This window comes from Rhinatrema bivittatum, chromosome 5 (genome assembly GCF_901001135.1).
Source record: "Rhinatrema bivittatum chromosome 5, aRhiBiv1.1, whole genome shotgun sequence".
NCBI lineage: Eukaryota > Metazoa > Chordata > Amphibia > Gymnophiona > Rhinatrematidae > Rhinatrema > Rhinatrema bivittatum.
Window position 1 is genome coordinate 335,144,583 of NC_042619.1, and position 17,671 is coordinate 335,162,253.

The window sequence follows — 17,671 nt, forward strand, 5'->3', positions numbered from 1 at the left end:
ACTCTCACCCCCCCCCCCCTCATATACACACAGGCAGGTTCTCTCATTCTGTCATACATACTCAGCTTCTCACGTATACACACTCTCTGATACACACATGAAGGCTCTCTTGCACACACACACACATGTAGGTTGTTTCATACACACATGCTCCTGGGGGAATCCTTCACAAAAACATTTAAAATTCTGCACACAAAATTTTAAAATTCTGCCTATTTTATATTAATCAAAATATCAACCTAATAAATGAAGGTTGACCGTGCCGCAAATGCGCAGTAGAGAGCAGCTCTACCGCGCATGTGCGGGCGAGCACGTCGGTCTCAACCAGCGTCAGAAAAAAAAAAACATGGCGTCGGGTGGCAGCGGTGGCGGCAGAAAAAAAAACATGGCGGTGTCGAGTGGCAGCGGCGGCAGCGTCGGGTGGCAGCGGTGGCGGCAGCGGCGACCAGTAGCAAGGGAGGGAGGAGAGAGAGAGAGGGAGGGACTGAGTGAGAGGGAGGGAGGGAGGGATTGAGTGAGGGGGAGGAGTGGGTGAGTGTGTAGGAGGGAGGTAGGGGGTGGGGAAGAGTGAGGGGAGAGGGAGAATGAGGGAGAGGTGAGAGACAGGGATGTGAGTAAGTGGAAGGGGGAGAGGGAGAATGAGGGAGAGGTGAGAGACAGGGATGTAAGTGGAAGGGTAAGAAGTTGTGGAGGAGGGCTGAGGGGGAGGGGAGGGGATGGGATTGAGAGAGGGTGGGGAGTGACTGAGGGAAGGGGAGAGAGGTGGGAGTGACTGAGGGAAGGGGAGGGAGGTGAGAGTGAGGGGAAGGAGGGAGACAGAGGGTGAGTAAGACTGAGTGGAGGGAAGGAGAGGAGTGAACAAGGGGAAGGGGGAGAGAGGGAGAAAAAGTGTAGAAGGGTGCTGTGTTAGAAAATGGACTGAAAAAAAAATGTAATGTAGCCCGTTTTAACGGGCTTAACGGCTTGTCACAATATATATGACAGTCATTAAGTAATTAATTTAAAATGTATTACAGAAAAGTTATTACTTAAAGTCACATTTTAAATATTTTGAGCAGAATCTCCCTAGAAGTTCACTCTAAGAGTGACTCTTCCACTTTCTCTCCCTACTTCCCTGGCCAGTCTCCTTTCACTTTGTCCTCTCAGGCCCCAACTCCTCCACCTACCACTATCTCTCCCTTCCCCTTCTAGGTTCAATCCCTTCCACTCTATCTCCATTCCAAGAGTTTGAGTCTTCTCTCAATACTGCCCCTCACACAGGCTCCTTCTGTCTCTCTCTTTCACACACACCTTCCCTCATACAGGCTCCTTCTCTCATGCATACACCTTCACATGTCTCTCACACCCCCTCTACACATAGGCTCCCTCTCTCACTCACACACACATCCCTTCACACAGGCTCTCTTTCTTAGGCAAACACACACCATCACACAGGCTCCCTCTCTCACAAACACCCTCATGTATGCACAATCTTTTTTTCACACACACCAGCTCCCAGTCTCTCTCACACATACACACTCCTTCACAATCTCCTCACATAGGCTCCCCCTCTCTCTCTGGCATCCACACAAACACACATTACAGATACACACATTCAGACACACTCTCTCACCAGAGCCTGCACCATCTTCGCCATGAGCGGACGGCCTCTGCTCGTGTTAAAGACGAAGCAGTTCTAGGCATGCTGTGAGCGGAAGCAGTCCAGCTCACGGTGAAGATGGAGCAGGCCCTGGTGAAAGTGAGTGGGTGTTTGTAATGCGGCCAGCCTGGGAAGTGAGCATGGATGTGGGCCTATGTGAGGAGATTGTGACGGCGCTTTTAGATCTCCCCCTTTCTTCTGGCCTTGTCTTTGGCCGCTGTGAGCTGGCCGCGCCGCTCGTCAGTGCCGGAAGGGAGGTGGAAGATGGCCGCTGCTACCAACTGCTCCTGCAAGATCGGGGGTGGGCGGGAGAGGTCCTTAGCCACATAGACCTCTCTTCGGCCAGGGCAGAATGGGCTCGACCGCGCAGACCTTTCTTCCAGCCGCGACAGCATGGAGTCTGACACAGCCGGGCAAGTTCCTGTTTAGGACGCAGCCCCACAAAGTTTATTAAAAAAAACAAAACAAAAACCACGTGATGGCGCGACCGGCCTACCGGGGGATGCCCGATCCCCGATAGGCCAGTCCGTCCCTGTGATGTTCTAAATGTGCGACGGAACATGAGCAGGACGGCAGGTAAGGTGGGCAACTGGTTACGTGATTAGCTCTGTACTCTGCCGATAAAAAGAAGAAATTTGCGCGTACGTGTCAGACAGTTATCTCTCTCTTCCTTGGTTTGAGGTGCCACAGCTTGCTTTCTTCTGCCTCTGAACGGGACAGGTGGACCAGTAGTCGAAAAGTGTGGTTCAGATTTTTTTTTTAATTATTTTTTCAATGTTACATATTTATAATAATGTGGGGTTTGTAGTAAGAAATGTGTGGTGAAGGTACAGTTAGTAGCAGCTATTTCTGTTATACTGTACTAGTGCAGAATACTACAAGAATTAGTTCCATTGTATCCACTCTTTTATATTCATTTTACACAGAAACACAGTATTCTTCTCCCATCAATGGCATCCCTCTGATATGCACCCTGTGTCAGCACAGGCATTAGAGGTACATGTTGATTTGTCTGGCTAAGTGGACGCTGTTAAATATTTCTCCCTCTGATTAAGTCATTAACTGCTACCAGCATTCCTGTCAGAGCAACACAATGTGACCAGGAACAGGCATTGTTTACCGCTTTCGGGATGGGATTTGGGGGAGGGGTGCTGGGGTGAGAGGATGGTGTGGAGGTCCATAAGGGGGGCAGAGCTAGCTAATTTTCTTGTCTGGGTGGGTGGGGGCTTTGAGCTGCTATGACAGTGAAACTGGTGGTGTTATTTTGAGGGTTGGGAGAATTGGGTGCTAGGTGCCAACTTTTTTCTAAATATTTTGTGGATAACTTTAGCCATGCACATGAATATACACTGTTAAAACTACCTGGATTACTTTAGACATGTATATTCAGTGACCTGACTAAAGTTATCCAGATAAAGCTACCTAGATAACTGTGGTTAAGTATATTCGTCAGAAGATTGTTCTGCTGAGTATTCATCTAAAGTTATCTGGATAACTTTGCTACTCGATCTCTTAGCAGAAGAGGCATATATCCTTGCCATGTAGGGTGATAGTGTAAGGACCAAGACAAATTAAAACCAGATATGCAAAACAAATCTATGTTCAGCTGCTTTAGAGTAGGCAGGTCTGCTCACTTTCCTATTTTCTCTCTCCTTCCCTCATCTCCACAATCATCTGTTGAAAAGGAGTTGGGCTGCAGGGATTTGAAATCAAGCATTAGCCTGGAATGTATTCTAGTATAAAATTTACTGGGGAGAAAGGCATGCTGGAATCTCTACAGTCTCTCTATAATTGGTAAAGTATGGTCATCAATGGTTCACTGCTTATTCTGTATCTCCTGCAAGGTCCATGCACATCCTACTCAATTCTGAAAGTTGAGCTGCTGTGACGAAAGGGATAGTCTTCAGGGCCAGAATGAGACTGGTCCAGTTCCAGTTACATGGCTCGGGGGAGTCTAGAATTGGGCTGGAAGAGAAGGATGGAGGGAATGTGATTGATTTAAATGCCTTTGACCCATCATTACCACGGCAGATGCGAGAATTCTTGGAGAAAGGAGATGCAGCACTGTGCATAGCAAAGAGGTACTAAAATACAGCTAAGTCTGTTTGGAGTAAGAAGCAAAAATGTTCTTTTGTTCCCCAAAAGTGGCAGCTGCACCATGCATTTCATAACCACAGTTTCCTGTGTATCCTGAAAAGATACCGCATCTCCCAAAAAGTGACACCCTCGTCAGACATGCACTGCAATATATTTTGGACTTTGCTAAGTCTTGTACTATAGTACAAGGTCAAGAAAATTCTATATTTGGCTCAAGAAACTGAGTGGATGACTGACTCCAGGAATCAGCTATAGAAAGTGATATGGAGTGGTATGCTTAAGGGGTTCTTACAATGTCAACTTCTGTTTAACTTGAATTGACCTGGACAAAGGTTACATTTTAGGGGCTGATCATGGAAGATGTCATATTTAGGATTTTGAAGGCAGTTCTGCTAGGACCCTGTAGTTGCTGGCCATTTTCCTAGCGTGTAGTAGATGGACTCAGGACCAATGGGTATAGTGTACTCCTGATAGCAGTTGGAGACGGATCAGATTTCAATCTGATGTCAGCCCCTAGTACATATACCCCTGTAGGAAGTGCAGCTTTTCAGTATTTTCCGTCTCCATAGCAGTTAGGGTCTATCTGCACGCTCTCACAGTGTTAGAACAAATTCAACGGAGAAAACACAAAATTTGGAAGAAAACCTACCTCTAAAGACGAGCCCCGCTCTCCTGCGGTGATACCCTCGGGTCCCTCCCCCAGTTGAGAATTCCCGAGGCGATTTCCGTGGTCCCTCAGAGGTAAGCCTTGGTCCGGGGGCCGATTCACGGCGAGAACCTAGCCCCCGATCTCGGGCGCGACTGAGAGGCAGCAGGTGCACCCTCGAGCGCGGCGGTGAAGGTATTTGCCCTCTCCCCCCGCAGCCAGAGATTGCCCGGAACGAAACTGGGAAGCGCCAAAGACAAGGTAAGGTAGAAATCTTCAGCATAGACTCCGGTCTTCGAGGTTCGAGGAGTCGCACAGGTCGCTGGCCGGTACCAGTGCCGCTGGGTTGATCCGCCCTAGCAGGGCCAGGCCCCTGTTAGTTCCAAGGGTCTTCCCACATGGAGACCGTCCGAGGTGGTCGTCATATTACCCGTGTGGTCACTGTCGCCATCTTGACCCTATTCGCCGCTCTGTCCGCCGTCTCGATCCAGGAGCACAAGGCTAGCTAGGCGCACAAAATACATGTGCGCATAAAGTTAAACGCACAAGGGCCGTGCGCATAAGATATACGCACATCACGCGCCTACTGGGCTGAGCGCATACCTGCGACTTGGGCGACACCTACGCACACAATCCGCACGCACATCTTGGAGGCGCCAGAGTGCATAAGGGTTTACGTGCCTATAACCATGGCACCCCTGGAAATGGAGATCAAGGCTCAAGGCCTCTGCCCAGCATACCATATCAGAGCCGCACAAAGCGAAGAGGCCAACGCCCTGTGCGCTCAGTGCGAGGAGGCCCTGGGAGATCCAGTCCAGGGCGAATCCCACCCGGGGCCGAGTGCTAGCTCCTTGGTGAGTACCCCAGACCTAGCAAATTCCAGCAGGACACCCCCTCAAATGGGGACTCCCAGGGACTCAACGTCCCTTAGCTTGGACCCAGTGTCTATCTCATGGGTGGAATTCTTCAAAGGGCTACACACCTTCGTTCACATGCAGACGGAGCCTTCGGCTAAACAGCCACAGCCTCCACCAGAAGACCTTTATGCCCCAGGCCCCTCTAGGCCTAGACAAATATTTCCACCACCCAGAAGCACCACCTATGGGGACACGGACAACTCTGAAGAGGAAGCAGAACCCCTAGAAGAGGGGGAACTCTCCCTGGGGACACCGAACCATGAGACGCTTCTTCACCAAGGACGAGCTCCCAGACCTGATCACCCACAGCCTGAAGGAGCTCGCTATCATATAGAAACATAGAAATGACAGCAGAAGAAGACTAAACAGCCCATCCAGTCTGCCCAGCAAGCTTCACACATTTTTTTCTCATACTTATCTGTTTCTCTTAGCTTTTTGGTTCTATTTCCCTTCCACCCCCGCCATTAATGTAGAGAGCAGTGATGGAGCTGCATCCGAGTGAAATATCAAGCTTGATTAGTTAGGGGTAGTAACCGCCGCAATAAGCAAGCTACACCCATGCTTATTTGTTTTACCCAGACTATGTTATTCAGCCCTTATTGGTTGTTTTTCTTCTCCCCTGCCATTGAAGCAGAGAGCTATGCTGGATATGCGTGAACTATTAGTTTTACTTCTCCCCTGCCGTTGAAGCAGGGAGCTATGCTGGATATGCGTGAACTATTAGTTTTACTTCTCCCCTGCCGTTGAAGCAGGGAGTTATGCTGGATATGCGTGAAGTATTAGTTTTACTTCTCCCCTGCTGTTGAAGCAGAGAGCTATGCTGGATATGCGTGAAGTATCAGTTTTTCTTCTCCCCTGCCGTTGAAGCAGAGAGCTATGCTGGATACGCGTGAAGTATCAGTTTTTCTTCTCCCCTGCCGTTGAAGCAGAGAGCTATGCTGGATATGCGTGAAGTATTAGTTTTTCTTCTCCCCTGCCGTTGAAGCAGAGAGCTATGCTGGATATGCATTGAAAGTGAAGTATCAGGCTTATTTGGTTTGGGGTAGTAACCGCCGTAACAAGCCAGCTACTCCCCGCTTTGTGAGTGCAAATCCTTTTTTCCACATTTCCTCTTGCTGTTGAAGCTTAGAGCGATGTTGGAGTCACAGTAACCATGTTTATGTTTATTGAATAAGGGTATTATCTCCAGGCAGTAGCCGTCATTCTGGTGAGCCACCCACTCTTCATTGACGGCCTCTTGACTTTATGGATCCACAGTGTTTATCCCACGCCCCTTTGAAGTCCTTCACAGTTCTGGTCTTCACTACTTCCTCCGGAAAGGCATTCCAGGCATCCACCACCCTCTCCGTGAAGAAATACTTCCTGACGTTGGTTCTGAATCTTCCTCCCTGGAGCTTCAAATCGTGACCCCTGGTTCTGCTGATTTTTTTCCTACGGAAAAGGTTTGTTGTTGTCTTTGGATCATTAAAACCTTTCAAGTATCTGAAAGTCTGTATCATATCACCTCTGCTCCTCCTTTCCTCCAGGGTGTACATATTTAGATTTTTCAATCTCTCCTCATAAGTCATTCGATGAAGACCTTCCACCTTTTTGGTCACCCTTCTCTGGACCGCCTCCATCTTGTCTCTTCGGAGATACGGTCTCCAGAACTGAACACAATACTCCAGGTGAGGTCTCACCAAGGACCTGTACAAGGGGATAATCACTTCCCTTTTCTTACTCAATATTCCTCTCTCTATGCAGCCCAGCATTCTTCTGGCTTTAGCTATCGCCTTGTCACATTGTTTCACCGACTTCAGATCATTAGACACCATCACCCCAAGGTCTCTCTCCTGCTCCGTGCACATCAGCCTTTCTCCCCCCATCGAATACAGTTCATTCGGATTTCTACTCCCCATATGCATGACTCTGCACTTCTTGGCATTGAATCTCAGCTGCCATATCTTCGACCACTCTTCCAGCTTCCTTAAATCCCGTTTCATTCTCTCCACTCCTTCCGGCGTGTCCACTGTGTTGCAGATCTTAGTGTCATCCGCAAAAAGACATACCTTACCTTCTATCCCTTCCGCAATGTCGCTCACAAAGATATTGAAAAGGACCGGTCCCAACACCGATCCCTGCGGTACACCGCTTAAAACCGTTCTCTCTTCAGAGAGGGTTCCATTTACCATCACACATTGTCTTCTGTCCGTCAACCAGTTTGCAATCCAGGCCACCACCTCGGCACTCACTCCTAAGCTTCTCATTTTATTCACCAGTCTCCTGTGCGGGACAGTGTCAAAAGCTTTGCTGAAATCCAAGTAGATGACATCAAGTGCTCTTCCTCGATCCAATTCCTTGGTTACCCAGTCAAAAAAGTCAATCAGATTTGTCTGACAGGATCTTCCCCTGGTGAATCCATGCTGCCTCTGGGCCATCAATTCTCCCAACTGTAGATAGTTCACTATTCTCTCTTTCAACAGTGACTCCATTACTTTTCCCACCACCGAAGTGAATCTAACCGGTCTGTAGTTACCAGCCTCTTCTCTGTTCCCACTCTGTGAAGCGGGACCACCACCACTATCCCGGGCGCTAGTACTTCGGGGAACCTAAGACGAATCCCCTACTAGAGGGCCTCCGCCAGACCTCCCGTCATTTCCCTCTGTTACAAGCCGTCCAGCAGCTAATTGACCTAGAATGGAGTGCTCCAGAGTCCACATTCAAAGGGGGACGAGCTGTGGCAGCCATGTACCCTCTGGACCCGACAGCCAAAGACCTTCTGACATGTCCAAAAGTGGATGCCATGGTCTGCACGGTCTCGAAGCGCACTACTATCCCAGTGGAGAGAGGAGCATCACTCAAAGAGGCTCATGACCGGCACCTGGAATCCATCCTTAAACAGTCCTTTGACGTCGCTGCTATATCCCTACAAATAGCGGCCTGCTGCTCCGTAGTGACACGTGCCTGCCTGTCTCAGACCAGGAGCAACAACCCTGGGGAGGCCATGGAACCAGCAGTATCATTCCTTGCGGACGCTGCTTCTGATCTGGTGCACACAGCGGCCAGAGGAGTGTCATCAGCTGAGGCTGCCAGGAAACAACTCTGGCTCCGAAGCTGGTCGGCCGACGCATCTTCCAAAACGCGTCTCACAAGGATGCCCTTCAAAGGATCCCGCCTGTTCGGCAGCGAACTAGAGAAACTGGCCAACAAATGGGACGAGTCCCCATTGCCGCGCCTACCGGAGGACAGGAATAAGAGAAACCAGCGACCCTTCCCCCGGTCCTCCAGGGGCAGAAGTTCACAGCGCTTCAACCCATACAGAAGCAACTATAAAGCGCCCCGCCCTATGGGCAGGAACCAGTCCTTTTCGGAACCAGCTCGGGTCCAGGCCCCAGCCACACCCCACAATGAGATGCAGCCGACCCATCCAAGTGAAGAAGCCATAGAGGGCAGACTAGCCCTATTCTACCACAGATGGGTCGAGATAACTTCGGACAAGTGGGTCCTAACCATCATTTGAGAGGGATACTATCTGGATTTCCTACGAACCCCTCTGGGCAAGTTTGTGGAATCCCCCTGCCACGACATCTCCAAGAGGGTGGCATTGGAAGCTACACTGACCAGACTACTGGCCCTCGAAGCCATAACTCCAGTGCCTCCACAAGAAATAAATACTGGACATTATTCCATTTATTTTATCGTCCCCAAAAAAGAGGGGACGTTCAGGCCCATCCTGGACCTCAAGTCGGTCAACCGCCACCTGAGAATTCCCCGCTTCAGCATGGAAACCCTATGCTCCATAATAAGGACGATACAACCGGGAGAGTTTCTCACATCCCTGGATCTTTCGGAGGCCTACCTACACATCCCAATTCATCGGGAACATCAGCGCTTCCTATGCTTCAAAATCTTGGACCTTCACTACCAGTTCCGGGCACTACCTTCGGGTTAGCCACAGCACCCCGGACGTTCACCAAGATCATAGTGGTGGTGGCGGCAACACTGAGGAAGGAAGGAATCCTCGTACACCTTTACCTAGACGATTGGCTGATCAGGGCGAAATCCCCAGAGGAAAGCCACCAAGCAACCAATAGAGTCAAAACTCTACTGGAGAGCCTCGGATGGATGGTCAACACAAACAAAAATTGTCTGCATCCCTCACAGTCTCTAGAATACCTAGGAGTCTGATTCGACACCAAAGAAGACAAGGTCAGCCTGACTCCCACAAGGAGATCAAAACTGAGGAACCGGTTACAAATCCTGCTGAGCGAACCTCTCCCCACAGCATGGGATTACCTACAAGTCCTCGGTCTGATGGCATCCACACTGGAAGTAGTGCCATGGGCGCGAGCTCACATGAGACCCCTACAGCGCTCACTTCTATCGCGATGGAATCCACTATCTCAGCACTACACCGTATGTCTATCACTCCCGGGCAGAGGCCGTACCCAGCTATGGTGGTGGCTGCAGGCCAGCCACCTGAGCCAGAACAAGGCTATCTTCACCAACCTGGACCCTGCTCACCACAGACGCCAACCTACGAGGCTGGGGAGCACACTGCGAGGAGTTAACCGCCCAAGGGCAGTGGAATGCAGAAGAGTCGGGATGGAACATCAACTGCCTAGAAGCGCGGGCAGTCAGACTAGCCTGCCTACGGTTTGGTCACAGACACCGGGACAAAGCGGTCAGAGTAATGTCAGACAACGCCACAACAGTGGCCTACATCAACCGTCATGGGGGAACCAGAAGCCAACAGGTGTCTCCGGAAATAGACCCCCTAATGTCTTGGGCAGAAGTAAACCTCCAGGAGATCTCAGCTGTCCACATCGCTGGGAAAGACAACATCACGGCGGACTACCTCAGCAGAGAAAGTCTAGACCTAGGAGAATGGAAGCTGTTATCCGCAGCGTTCCAAATGATAGTGAACCGGTGGGGGACACCAGACATGGACCTCCTGGCAAACCGGTCCAACGCCCAAGTACCCAGGTACTTCTGCCGCAGGCGGGAACCTCAGTCCCAGGGGATTGATGCCCTGGTACAGACCTGGCCACAGGGAACCCTATTATATGCCTTCCCGCCGTGGCCCCTATTAGGCGCAGTCATCCACAAGATACAGCTACACAGGGGACTAGTACTTCTGGTGGCCCCAGACTGGCCAAGAAGACCGTGGTAATCAGACATGAGAAGACTGCTGGCAGGGACCCCCCTGCCACTGCCTCCACACAGAGACCTGCTTCAACAGGGACCAATCCTCCACGAGGATCCAACTCAATTCTCTCTTATGGCCTGGCCATTGAGAGGGCTCGCCTGAGAAAGAGCAGTTACTCGGGGGCTGTAATTGACATCCTACTCCGAGCACGCAAGTTCTCCACATCTTTAACGTACATAAGAATCTGGAGAGTATTTGAAGCCTGGTGCGAAGATCATGACATCATACCACGCTCAATTAAAGTTCCTGTGATCCTGGAATTCCTACAGAACGAGCTACAGAAGGGTCTGTCCCTCAACTCTGTCAAGGTACAGGTGGCCGCATTGTCATGCTATGGCCCCAAGAGCGAGGGCGACAGCATAGCTTCTCACCCGGACGTTTCACGCTTCCTGAAATGAGTCAAATACATCCTCCCACCACTAAAGTGGCCGGTACCTCCTTGGAATCTCCAACCTGGTCCTGGATTTTCTAGCAGGAGCCTCCTTCAGGCCCCTCCGAGGTCTGTCCCTCCGCCTGTTAACTTTAAAGACAGCATTCTTGCTGGCAGTTTGTTCAGCCCACTGCATTTCGGAACTACAAGCACTGTCCTGCCGTGAGCCGTTCCTCAGGCTCCCCCTGGGAACCATCCAGCTTTGCACGGTCCCTTCGTTCCTTCCCAAAGTGGTGTCACACTTCCACCTTAACCAAACCATCTCGCTACCATCGCCGGATGAGTTGAAGAATTTGGAAGAAGCTTGTAGTCTACACCACTTCAATCGGCATACTCCTATCCAGATACCTGGAAATGTCGGAACCCGTTTGAAAAACGGACCACCTATTCGTCCTTCACAGCGGGAAGAGACAAGGGGAAGCGGCCTTGCGAACAACCATAGCCCGCTGGATCAAGGAAGTCATCAAGGCGGCCTACATAGAAGCAGGCAAGCCACCGCCTCTACAGGTCAAGGCCCATTCTACTAGAGCCCAGGCAGTGTCCTGGGCAGAAACCAGAATGTTGCCACTCGCCAAGATTTGCAGGGCGGCGACATGGTCCTCCATCCACACCTTCTCCAGATTCTACTGCCTGGATGTTCAGGCTCGGGAGGACACAGCATTTGCAAGGGCAGTACTAGGTGGGTCACGGGCAGCCTCCCACCCGGTTCGGGAGTAGCTTTTATACATCCCATTGGTCCTGAGTCCATCTGCTACATGCTAGGAAATGGAGAAATTACTTACCTGATAATTTTGTTTACCTTAGTGTAGACAGATGGACTCAGCATCCCACCCTTGGCTGCCGTTACGCATGGAATTTTCGAATGATTCAAGGGTAAGCCATGCTTTCATTCACTTAGGACACCCACCCTACCGGGTGTCAATGCTTTCCGGTTGAGGACACTGGCGGTCTCCAGCTATAGCCAATTCAACCAGATCAAGTTAATCAAGTTATAAAGTTTAACCAAGTTATGAAGTTATTCAAGTTAATCAAATTAGTCACACATATATCCACAATGCTTTTCAAGGAGAATACTGAAGAGCTGCACTTCCTGCAGGGGTATATGTACTAGGGGCTGACGTCAGCTTGAAATCTGATCCGTCTCCAACTCCTATCAGGAGTACACTATACCATTGGTCCTGAGTCCATCTGTCTACACTAAGGAAAACGAAATTATCAGGTAAGTAATTTCTCCAATTTGTTGTCCCTTAAGTAACCACTAGGGGGCAGCCAAGAACAGCTGGATAAAACATGACAGTTATTTAGTTCGATTTAGTCTTTGCATTGATAACTGAAGGTGAATTACATGATTGTTTTCTCTTAACCTAGTGTAAAACATTACGTTATGCATCTCAAAAACCGATTTCAATTTTGCACATTCCCAAAACTGTATTCTTTTCATACACCTTGCAAAGTAACATCAGCTGGTTCTAACAAAAATCCATTCTATCTCATCAGTGGTGTCTAATAGATTACACAATAAGTGAAAGGATAGAGTGGAGTCTCCTTACTATTTCTTTAATTGCTCGTTGCACTGCCCTTCCTCCTCCTCCCAACTTTCTCATCCCACTCTTATCAATCTTGGACTGGCACCTCTCAGGTAATTGTGCCTCATTAGCTTAGTGACAGTAATGTAGAGGCTCCATAGTACCTTCAGCAGCAATATGGGTTAGGCTCCTCCTTTCTAGGAAAAGTCTGTGGAGCTGTATTTTTCTATCTTCTGCTCCACTAGTTCTTCTCTCCTGCACTACAGCTTAGTTTCACTTTCATAACAAATATTTGAGCCAGAGCAACTGAAGTAGTCATACAGGGGGTTAGGTTACAGTGGAGTTAATATAGAGCAAAAGAACTCTGTCTTCTATGAGATTGTTACCCCTGCCAGCTGTACACAGAGCAGCTCATCAATAACACTTCAAGAAGTAAGAGAGTGTTAGGAATCTGATGCTAGGAGTTATCAATCTGTTATTGATCTGATGCCTGATGGGAGGAGCAATCAGATAGTAGCAATCCGCTCGGGATTTGTAGTTGAGGGTGGATCCTTGGACCAGTGGCAGATGACCACGCCCCCGAGGAATGATCCCGAGAGAGACCACCAGTCAGGCTCAGAGTTAGGAGACAAACACACACTAGTTCTTTATTAGACAGTATACTGAACCACCAGAGATGGCAGTAGTGAGCAGGCAAGCCCGGCTGGGCTGTAGTCCCTCAGATACTGGAACAGTGATCCTTGGAGGCTAAACTGAAGAGAGACTGAGATATAGTGAATAGGCAGGGTATGCAGATGTAACACTCACACAATGTCCCAATGAAACCCAGGAGCTGGAAAGTAAAGGGCCTCGAGGAGGGAGTACCTGGTTCCAGGGAAAGCTCGGAGAGAACGATGGTAACTCACTGATGTAGCTGAGATAGTTGGTAGTGAAGACTTCCAGGCAGAAGAGTATATGAAGTAAGTATGGGATGAGGGCCCTCAAGGAGTGAGTACTGGTTCCAGACTGTCACCTGAAAAAACAAGGAGAGAGCGAGGCCCCCGAGGAGCGGGTACCTCTGGTAAGTCCAAGGAGGCAGAGTAGCTTAGACAGACAAAGTGAGTCCGTTGTCAATCCGTGTCCATGTCCGTGTCCTTGCTAACTCGGTGTGTTAGCAAATTCCAAGATCTTAAATATCCGTCGCAGGGGACGCCCCCGAGGTTCGCGCCAATGCTAGTATTTCAATCGGGGCCGCGTCGCACACGCGCCCCTAGGGCTCCAGAAAACATGGCAATTGCAGCATTGAGCCGGTCCGGGAATGCCCGAGGGTCCTCGGCAAATGGATGCCGTGGCAGCCTATCTTCCCACGGACGGAGTGGGAGGCGCCAAAGAGGTAAGGAGGGCGGAGAGAGGGCGTCGGGCACCGACGGACACAACAGAGAGAAACAAACTTGGACTGCTCTGCAAAGTTATTTTTTTAAGGCCAGTGATTTTGGTGGTGTAATCACACCATCACATCTTAACAGTAGCTGCCACTGCACCCCACAAACAGTAATGATTACCTCTCAAACATAACACAACACATCTTGCAGTGTAAATGATTTCTTGCACAGGGACCTAAAAACAAGACATCCAAAATGATATCCATTCCCCGCCTTCTTTAAAGATATCCTATTTAGTGCCTCCCACCATTACCACACAAACAACCTGCTCAGAGCAAGGCATATTCTCACCACAGCAAAGTATAATGGAGACTTTCATCCCCTTACTTCAGACAGAGGGATGCCCTCTACATATCTTGTGTGACAGTGAGACCTTGCCCTCTTCCAAACATAAATGTTAAATTATGTACAGTGTTGAGTCCCACTGTAACAAGTATTTGAAGGTTAAATAAAAATATTTAAACTAAAAAAAAGTTATGTTATTGACTAAGATAGTGTATGAGTGTGAAGGAAAATACTATTTCAGAACTAAATTGGAGGCTGGAAGCTATTAGTCATGATTTACGGGTAACATCCAGCAGCACCGAACAGACTTGTCTCTCCAAGATAGTATAGCTTTGAGTTCTACTGAGCATATGCGGGCGTTACCACGTGGGCGATGCCTCAAAAGCCTCCTCAGTTTGTTTTTGTCCATGCTTTGTACTTTGTCTTGCCTATATATTTTCTCTCAAAAATTTATTTTTTCTGATCCTCACTGCTTACAGTGCCCCAAAACAGCACTTTTCACTGCTACGTAGCCTTTTTGACTTGAAAAATACCCCAAACAAACAAGATTCTTTTGTTGCCTCAAAGTTTCTGGAACTTCAGACATGGCAACTAGGAACATTGTTAGAAGTTTTAAATCCTGTGCTGGTGGCCAGATCATGTCTATAATGGATGGTCAAAACCAATGTTATATTTATCTTGATCTGGATCATGACTAGCCTAATTGTGCGGCTTGTGGCAAGATGTCCCCATACCCACAGAGATTCCAGGTAACAAAGATAGTAGGCCTCTGGGCTCAAAGTAAAAGGTCTGCTTCCAGAAGTCATCACTCATGTAACTCTTCTTGGAGCCATCAAAGTAAGTCTTCGTCTGGAGCTTCTTCGCATGGAGATGACCCAGACTGGAAAACTCCAGGTTCATCGAGTCCTAAGTGCGCTTGCTGAAATGATCCAGTCAAAGTGCTTGCCAAGGCTAAGAACCAGCACTCATTGATGCAGTCGGCTAAGTCTGCACCTGTACCATCCAAAAAGAAAAAGACTCCCACACAGCATCGATCAAAGAGTGTCACACTACAAGATGCATCAAAGAAATCTAAGCACGGTGCTTCAGAACATCCAGCACATGGCACATTGAAGCATTCAGCACATGGTGTATCGGAGTGCTTGATGCATGGTGCACTGGAGTTCCCAGCACATCTGAGTATCCGACAGAGCATATCGGAACTCCCAATGTATGATGTACCTTCGCATTCATCAAACAATGCCTCAAAGCACCTTTATGCACAAACTATTGGAGCATTTGGTGAACCAAGTATCGACATTGATGACACATGGAGCGTTACATCGTTTGACACGTGCAAAACGATCCTCGGCAAGGTTGATAGCACAATCATCGATGTAATCAGCTGCAACATCGAAGCAAATGATGCAGAAAGATTTAGAGGTCCTTCCCATTAGCTCTGATTAGGCTCGTCATCTGCCACCACAGTCTTGGCACTCTGCCTCTTCTCAGCATGCCAGGTGCACTGAGCACCCTACTTCTTTTCCAGTACTACCGGTCAAATCCATTGAGCGTTATGCCCAGGACATACTACACTGTTCTATACCAGATTCGGCACTTCTCTAGACTCCATTTCTTCTATACTTCCTCTGGCTTCTAATCTGCCTCTGGTGGGAGAGCGGGACCCTGTACTGGTCTCTGAAGAAGTTCTCTGTCATACCCAGATCAGTCCAGACTCCTGGGTTTTGCCTTCCTGCCAGCAGATGCAGACAGAGAAAGTTTCACTGACACTATACATAACCCAGTGTGCCACCTGCAGTCCTTCAGTATTTCTCTTTCTCCAGCAGATGGTAGATGGTGTTAAGACCTGCAGTCTGGAGTATATTTAAAAAAAAAAAAAAAAAGAAGATAAATCTACAGTTTCTTCCAGGGGGTTGTTAGGTTCTGGTGGGACCATCCCCCCTGGTTTGAAGCAGACGAGCAGGGGGTTAGTGACCCTTGTTGGTAGCTTGCTCCGAGATTCCGTGGGGCTGTATATCTGGTAGTCCAGATCCCTCATCTTTCACGAGGCAGTGTTTGTTCTGCTGGCAACTCTGCATTTTGGGTCCGGTCTGAGCAGGGGAGAATTGAATTTCTATTCCTATTTGTATTGGGGCTACTTACAGCTGTGGATGCAGTTTAAAGCTTGTTTAAAAAAAAAAACAAAAAAAATCAAGCAAGAGTGAATGAGAGGCAGTGGAATTGTTGTGCTGGTTGCTCCGGGCCTTGATTGCTGCTTCAGAACTGGTCACCTAGGGGTTTCCTAAGGTTCAGGTAAATGGGGTGGCAGTGGCGCGAGGCATTCAATGCCGTTCTTGTACAGACTCGCAATCGCATTTAAATGCAGTTGGCTTGTATACTGTGTGAATCACTGGTGGGAAAGGCACTTCGGGGGAGCCCAGCGCTAGACCGACGGCTAAATGAGCCTCGCGGGTGATGGGGTCTAGTGCTGAAGCTTTCCCTGTCAGCCTAGGAACGGCGGCCATTTTCAATTCCCTAGCAGTGTTGGCAGCATCGGGAGAGGCAGGGGAGTCCCCTCGTCAACTATCACTGGCAGTTCCCTGTCCTGTGGAGGTACAGAGAGGCACTTGCTCTGAAGAGGAGTGTGATTCTGGTAGATTTTCTACTGGTTTTTATTTGCTTATGCACAAAGCTTGTTTAGTGGAACAGGCAGCAGGGGATGCTGGCTCTTGGTACCGATGTGCTTGATGTCTGTAGGATGGGTGGTGAACCTATCAAGGAGCCATTTAGTCCCCTCTCAAACTGGAGTATCTGGGAGTTCAGTTTGACATGCTGGTGGAGAGTGCGTTTCTTATGGAGAGAGATTGCTGAAATTGCAGAGTCAGATTTGGCATCTGCTAGAGCTTTCAGTGCCCAGGCTCTGGGACTATTTACAAGTCCTGGGTTCCATAGCATTGATGTTGGAATTAATACATTGGGCATTTGTGCATATTTGGCCTCTGCAGGGGGGCTTTTCTCTCCCTCTGGAATCCGTTATTGGAAGAGTTTCATCTTCTTCCGTTTAGAGGGGGAAGCCAGGGACTTTTTCTTGGTGGCTTATTTGCACCAATCTTGAATGTAGTGTGGAATTGGAGGTTCCAAATTGGGTAATGATCACCACCGATGCAAGCCTCTCCGGATGGAGGGCAGTGTGTCAAGATCAGTCAGTGCAGGACTAGGAGACCTCATGGTCTATCAGTTGGTTAGAGATGAGAGTGGTGTATGTTATGTTGCTAGCCTGTCTGCCATGGTTACCTGGCCATCCAGTATGGATACTATTGGACAATGCAACGACGGTGGCCTACATCAACCATCAAGGCAGAACCAAGAATCAGGTAGTGGCTCAAGAGGCCCGGGAGTTATTCTCTGGACAGAGCAGCACTTGGAGTGGCTGGCGGCATCTCACATCGCAGGGTTGGACAACGTTCAGGTGGATTTTCTCAGTGAGAGAAAGTTAGACAGCTGGGAATGGGAGCTGTTGGAGGCAGCGATGTGTCTTATTCA

The 17,671-nt window shown here is 49.0% G+C and overlaps 1 protein-coding gene across 6 annotated transcripts in view; it reads left to right on the plus strand.

Annotated features, from left to right (window-relative positions):
• Positions 1 to 2,066: 2,066 nt before the first annotated feature.
• The window catches only part of FAHD2A (fumarylacetoacetate hydrolase domain containing 2A), a 134,401-nt gene continuing 118,796 nt past the window's right edge, over positions 2,067 to 17,671 (plus strand). For 3 of the 6 annotated variants that reach the window (XM_029604444.1, XM_029604443.1, XM_029604445.1), the window contains exons 1-2: positions 2,067 to 2,215; positions 3,484 to 3,720. In XM_029604444.1, coding sequence (XP_029460304.1) covers positions 3,554 to 3,720 — 167 coding nt within the window. In that variant the 5' untranslated portion in view covers positions 2,067 to 2,215; positions 3,484 to 3,553. Of the gene's footprint in view, positions 2,379 to 3,483; positions 3,721 to 17,671 lie in introns of all 6 variants that reach the window. The other 3 variants (XM_029604440.1, XM_029604442.1, XM_029604441.1) reach the window with 3 other exon arrangements.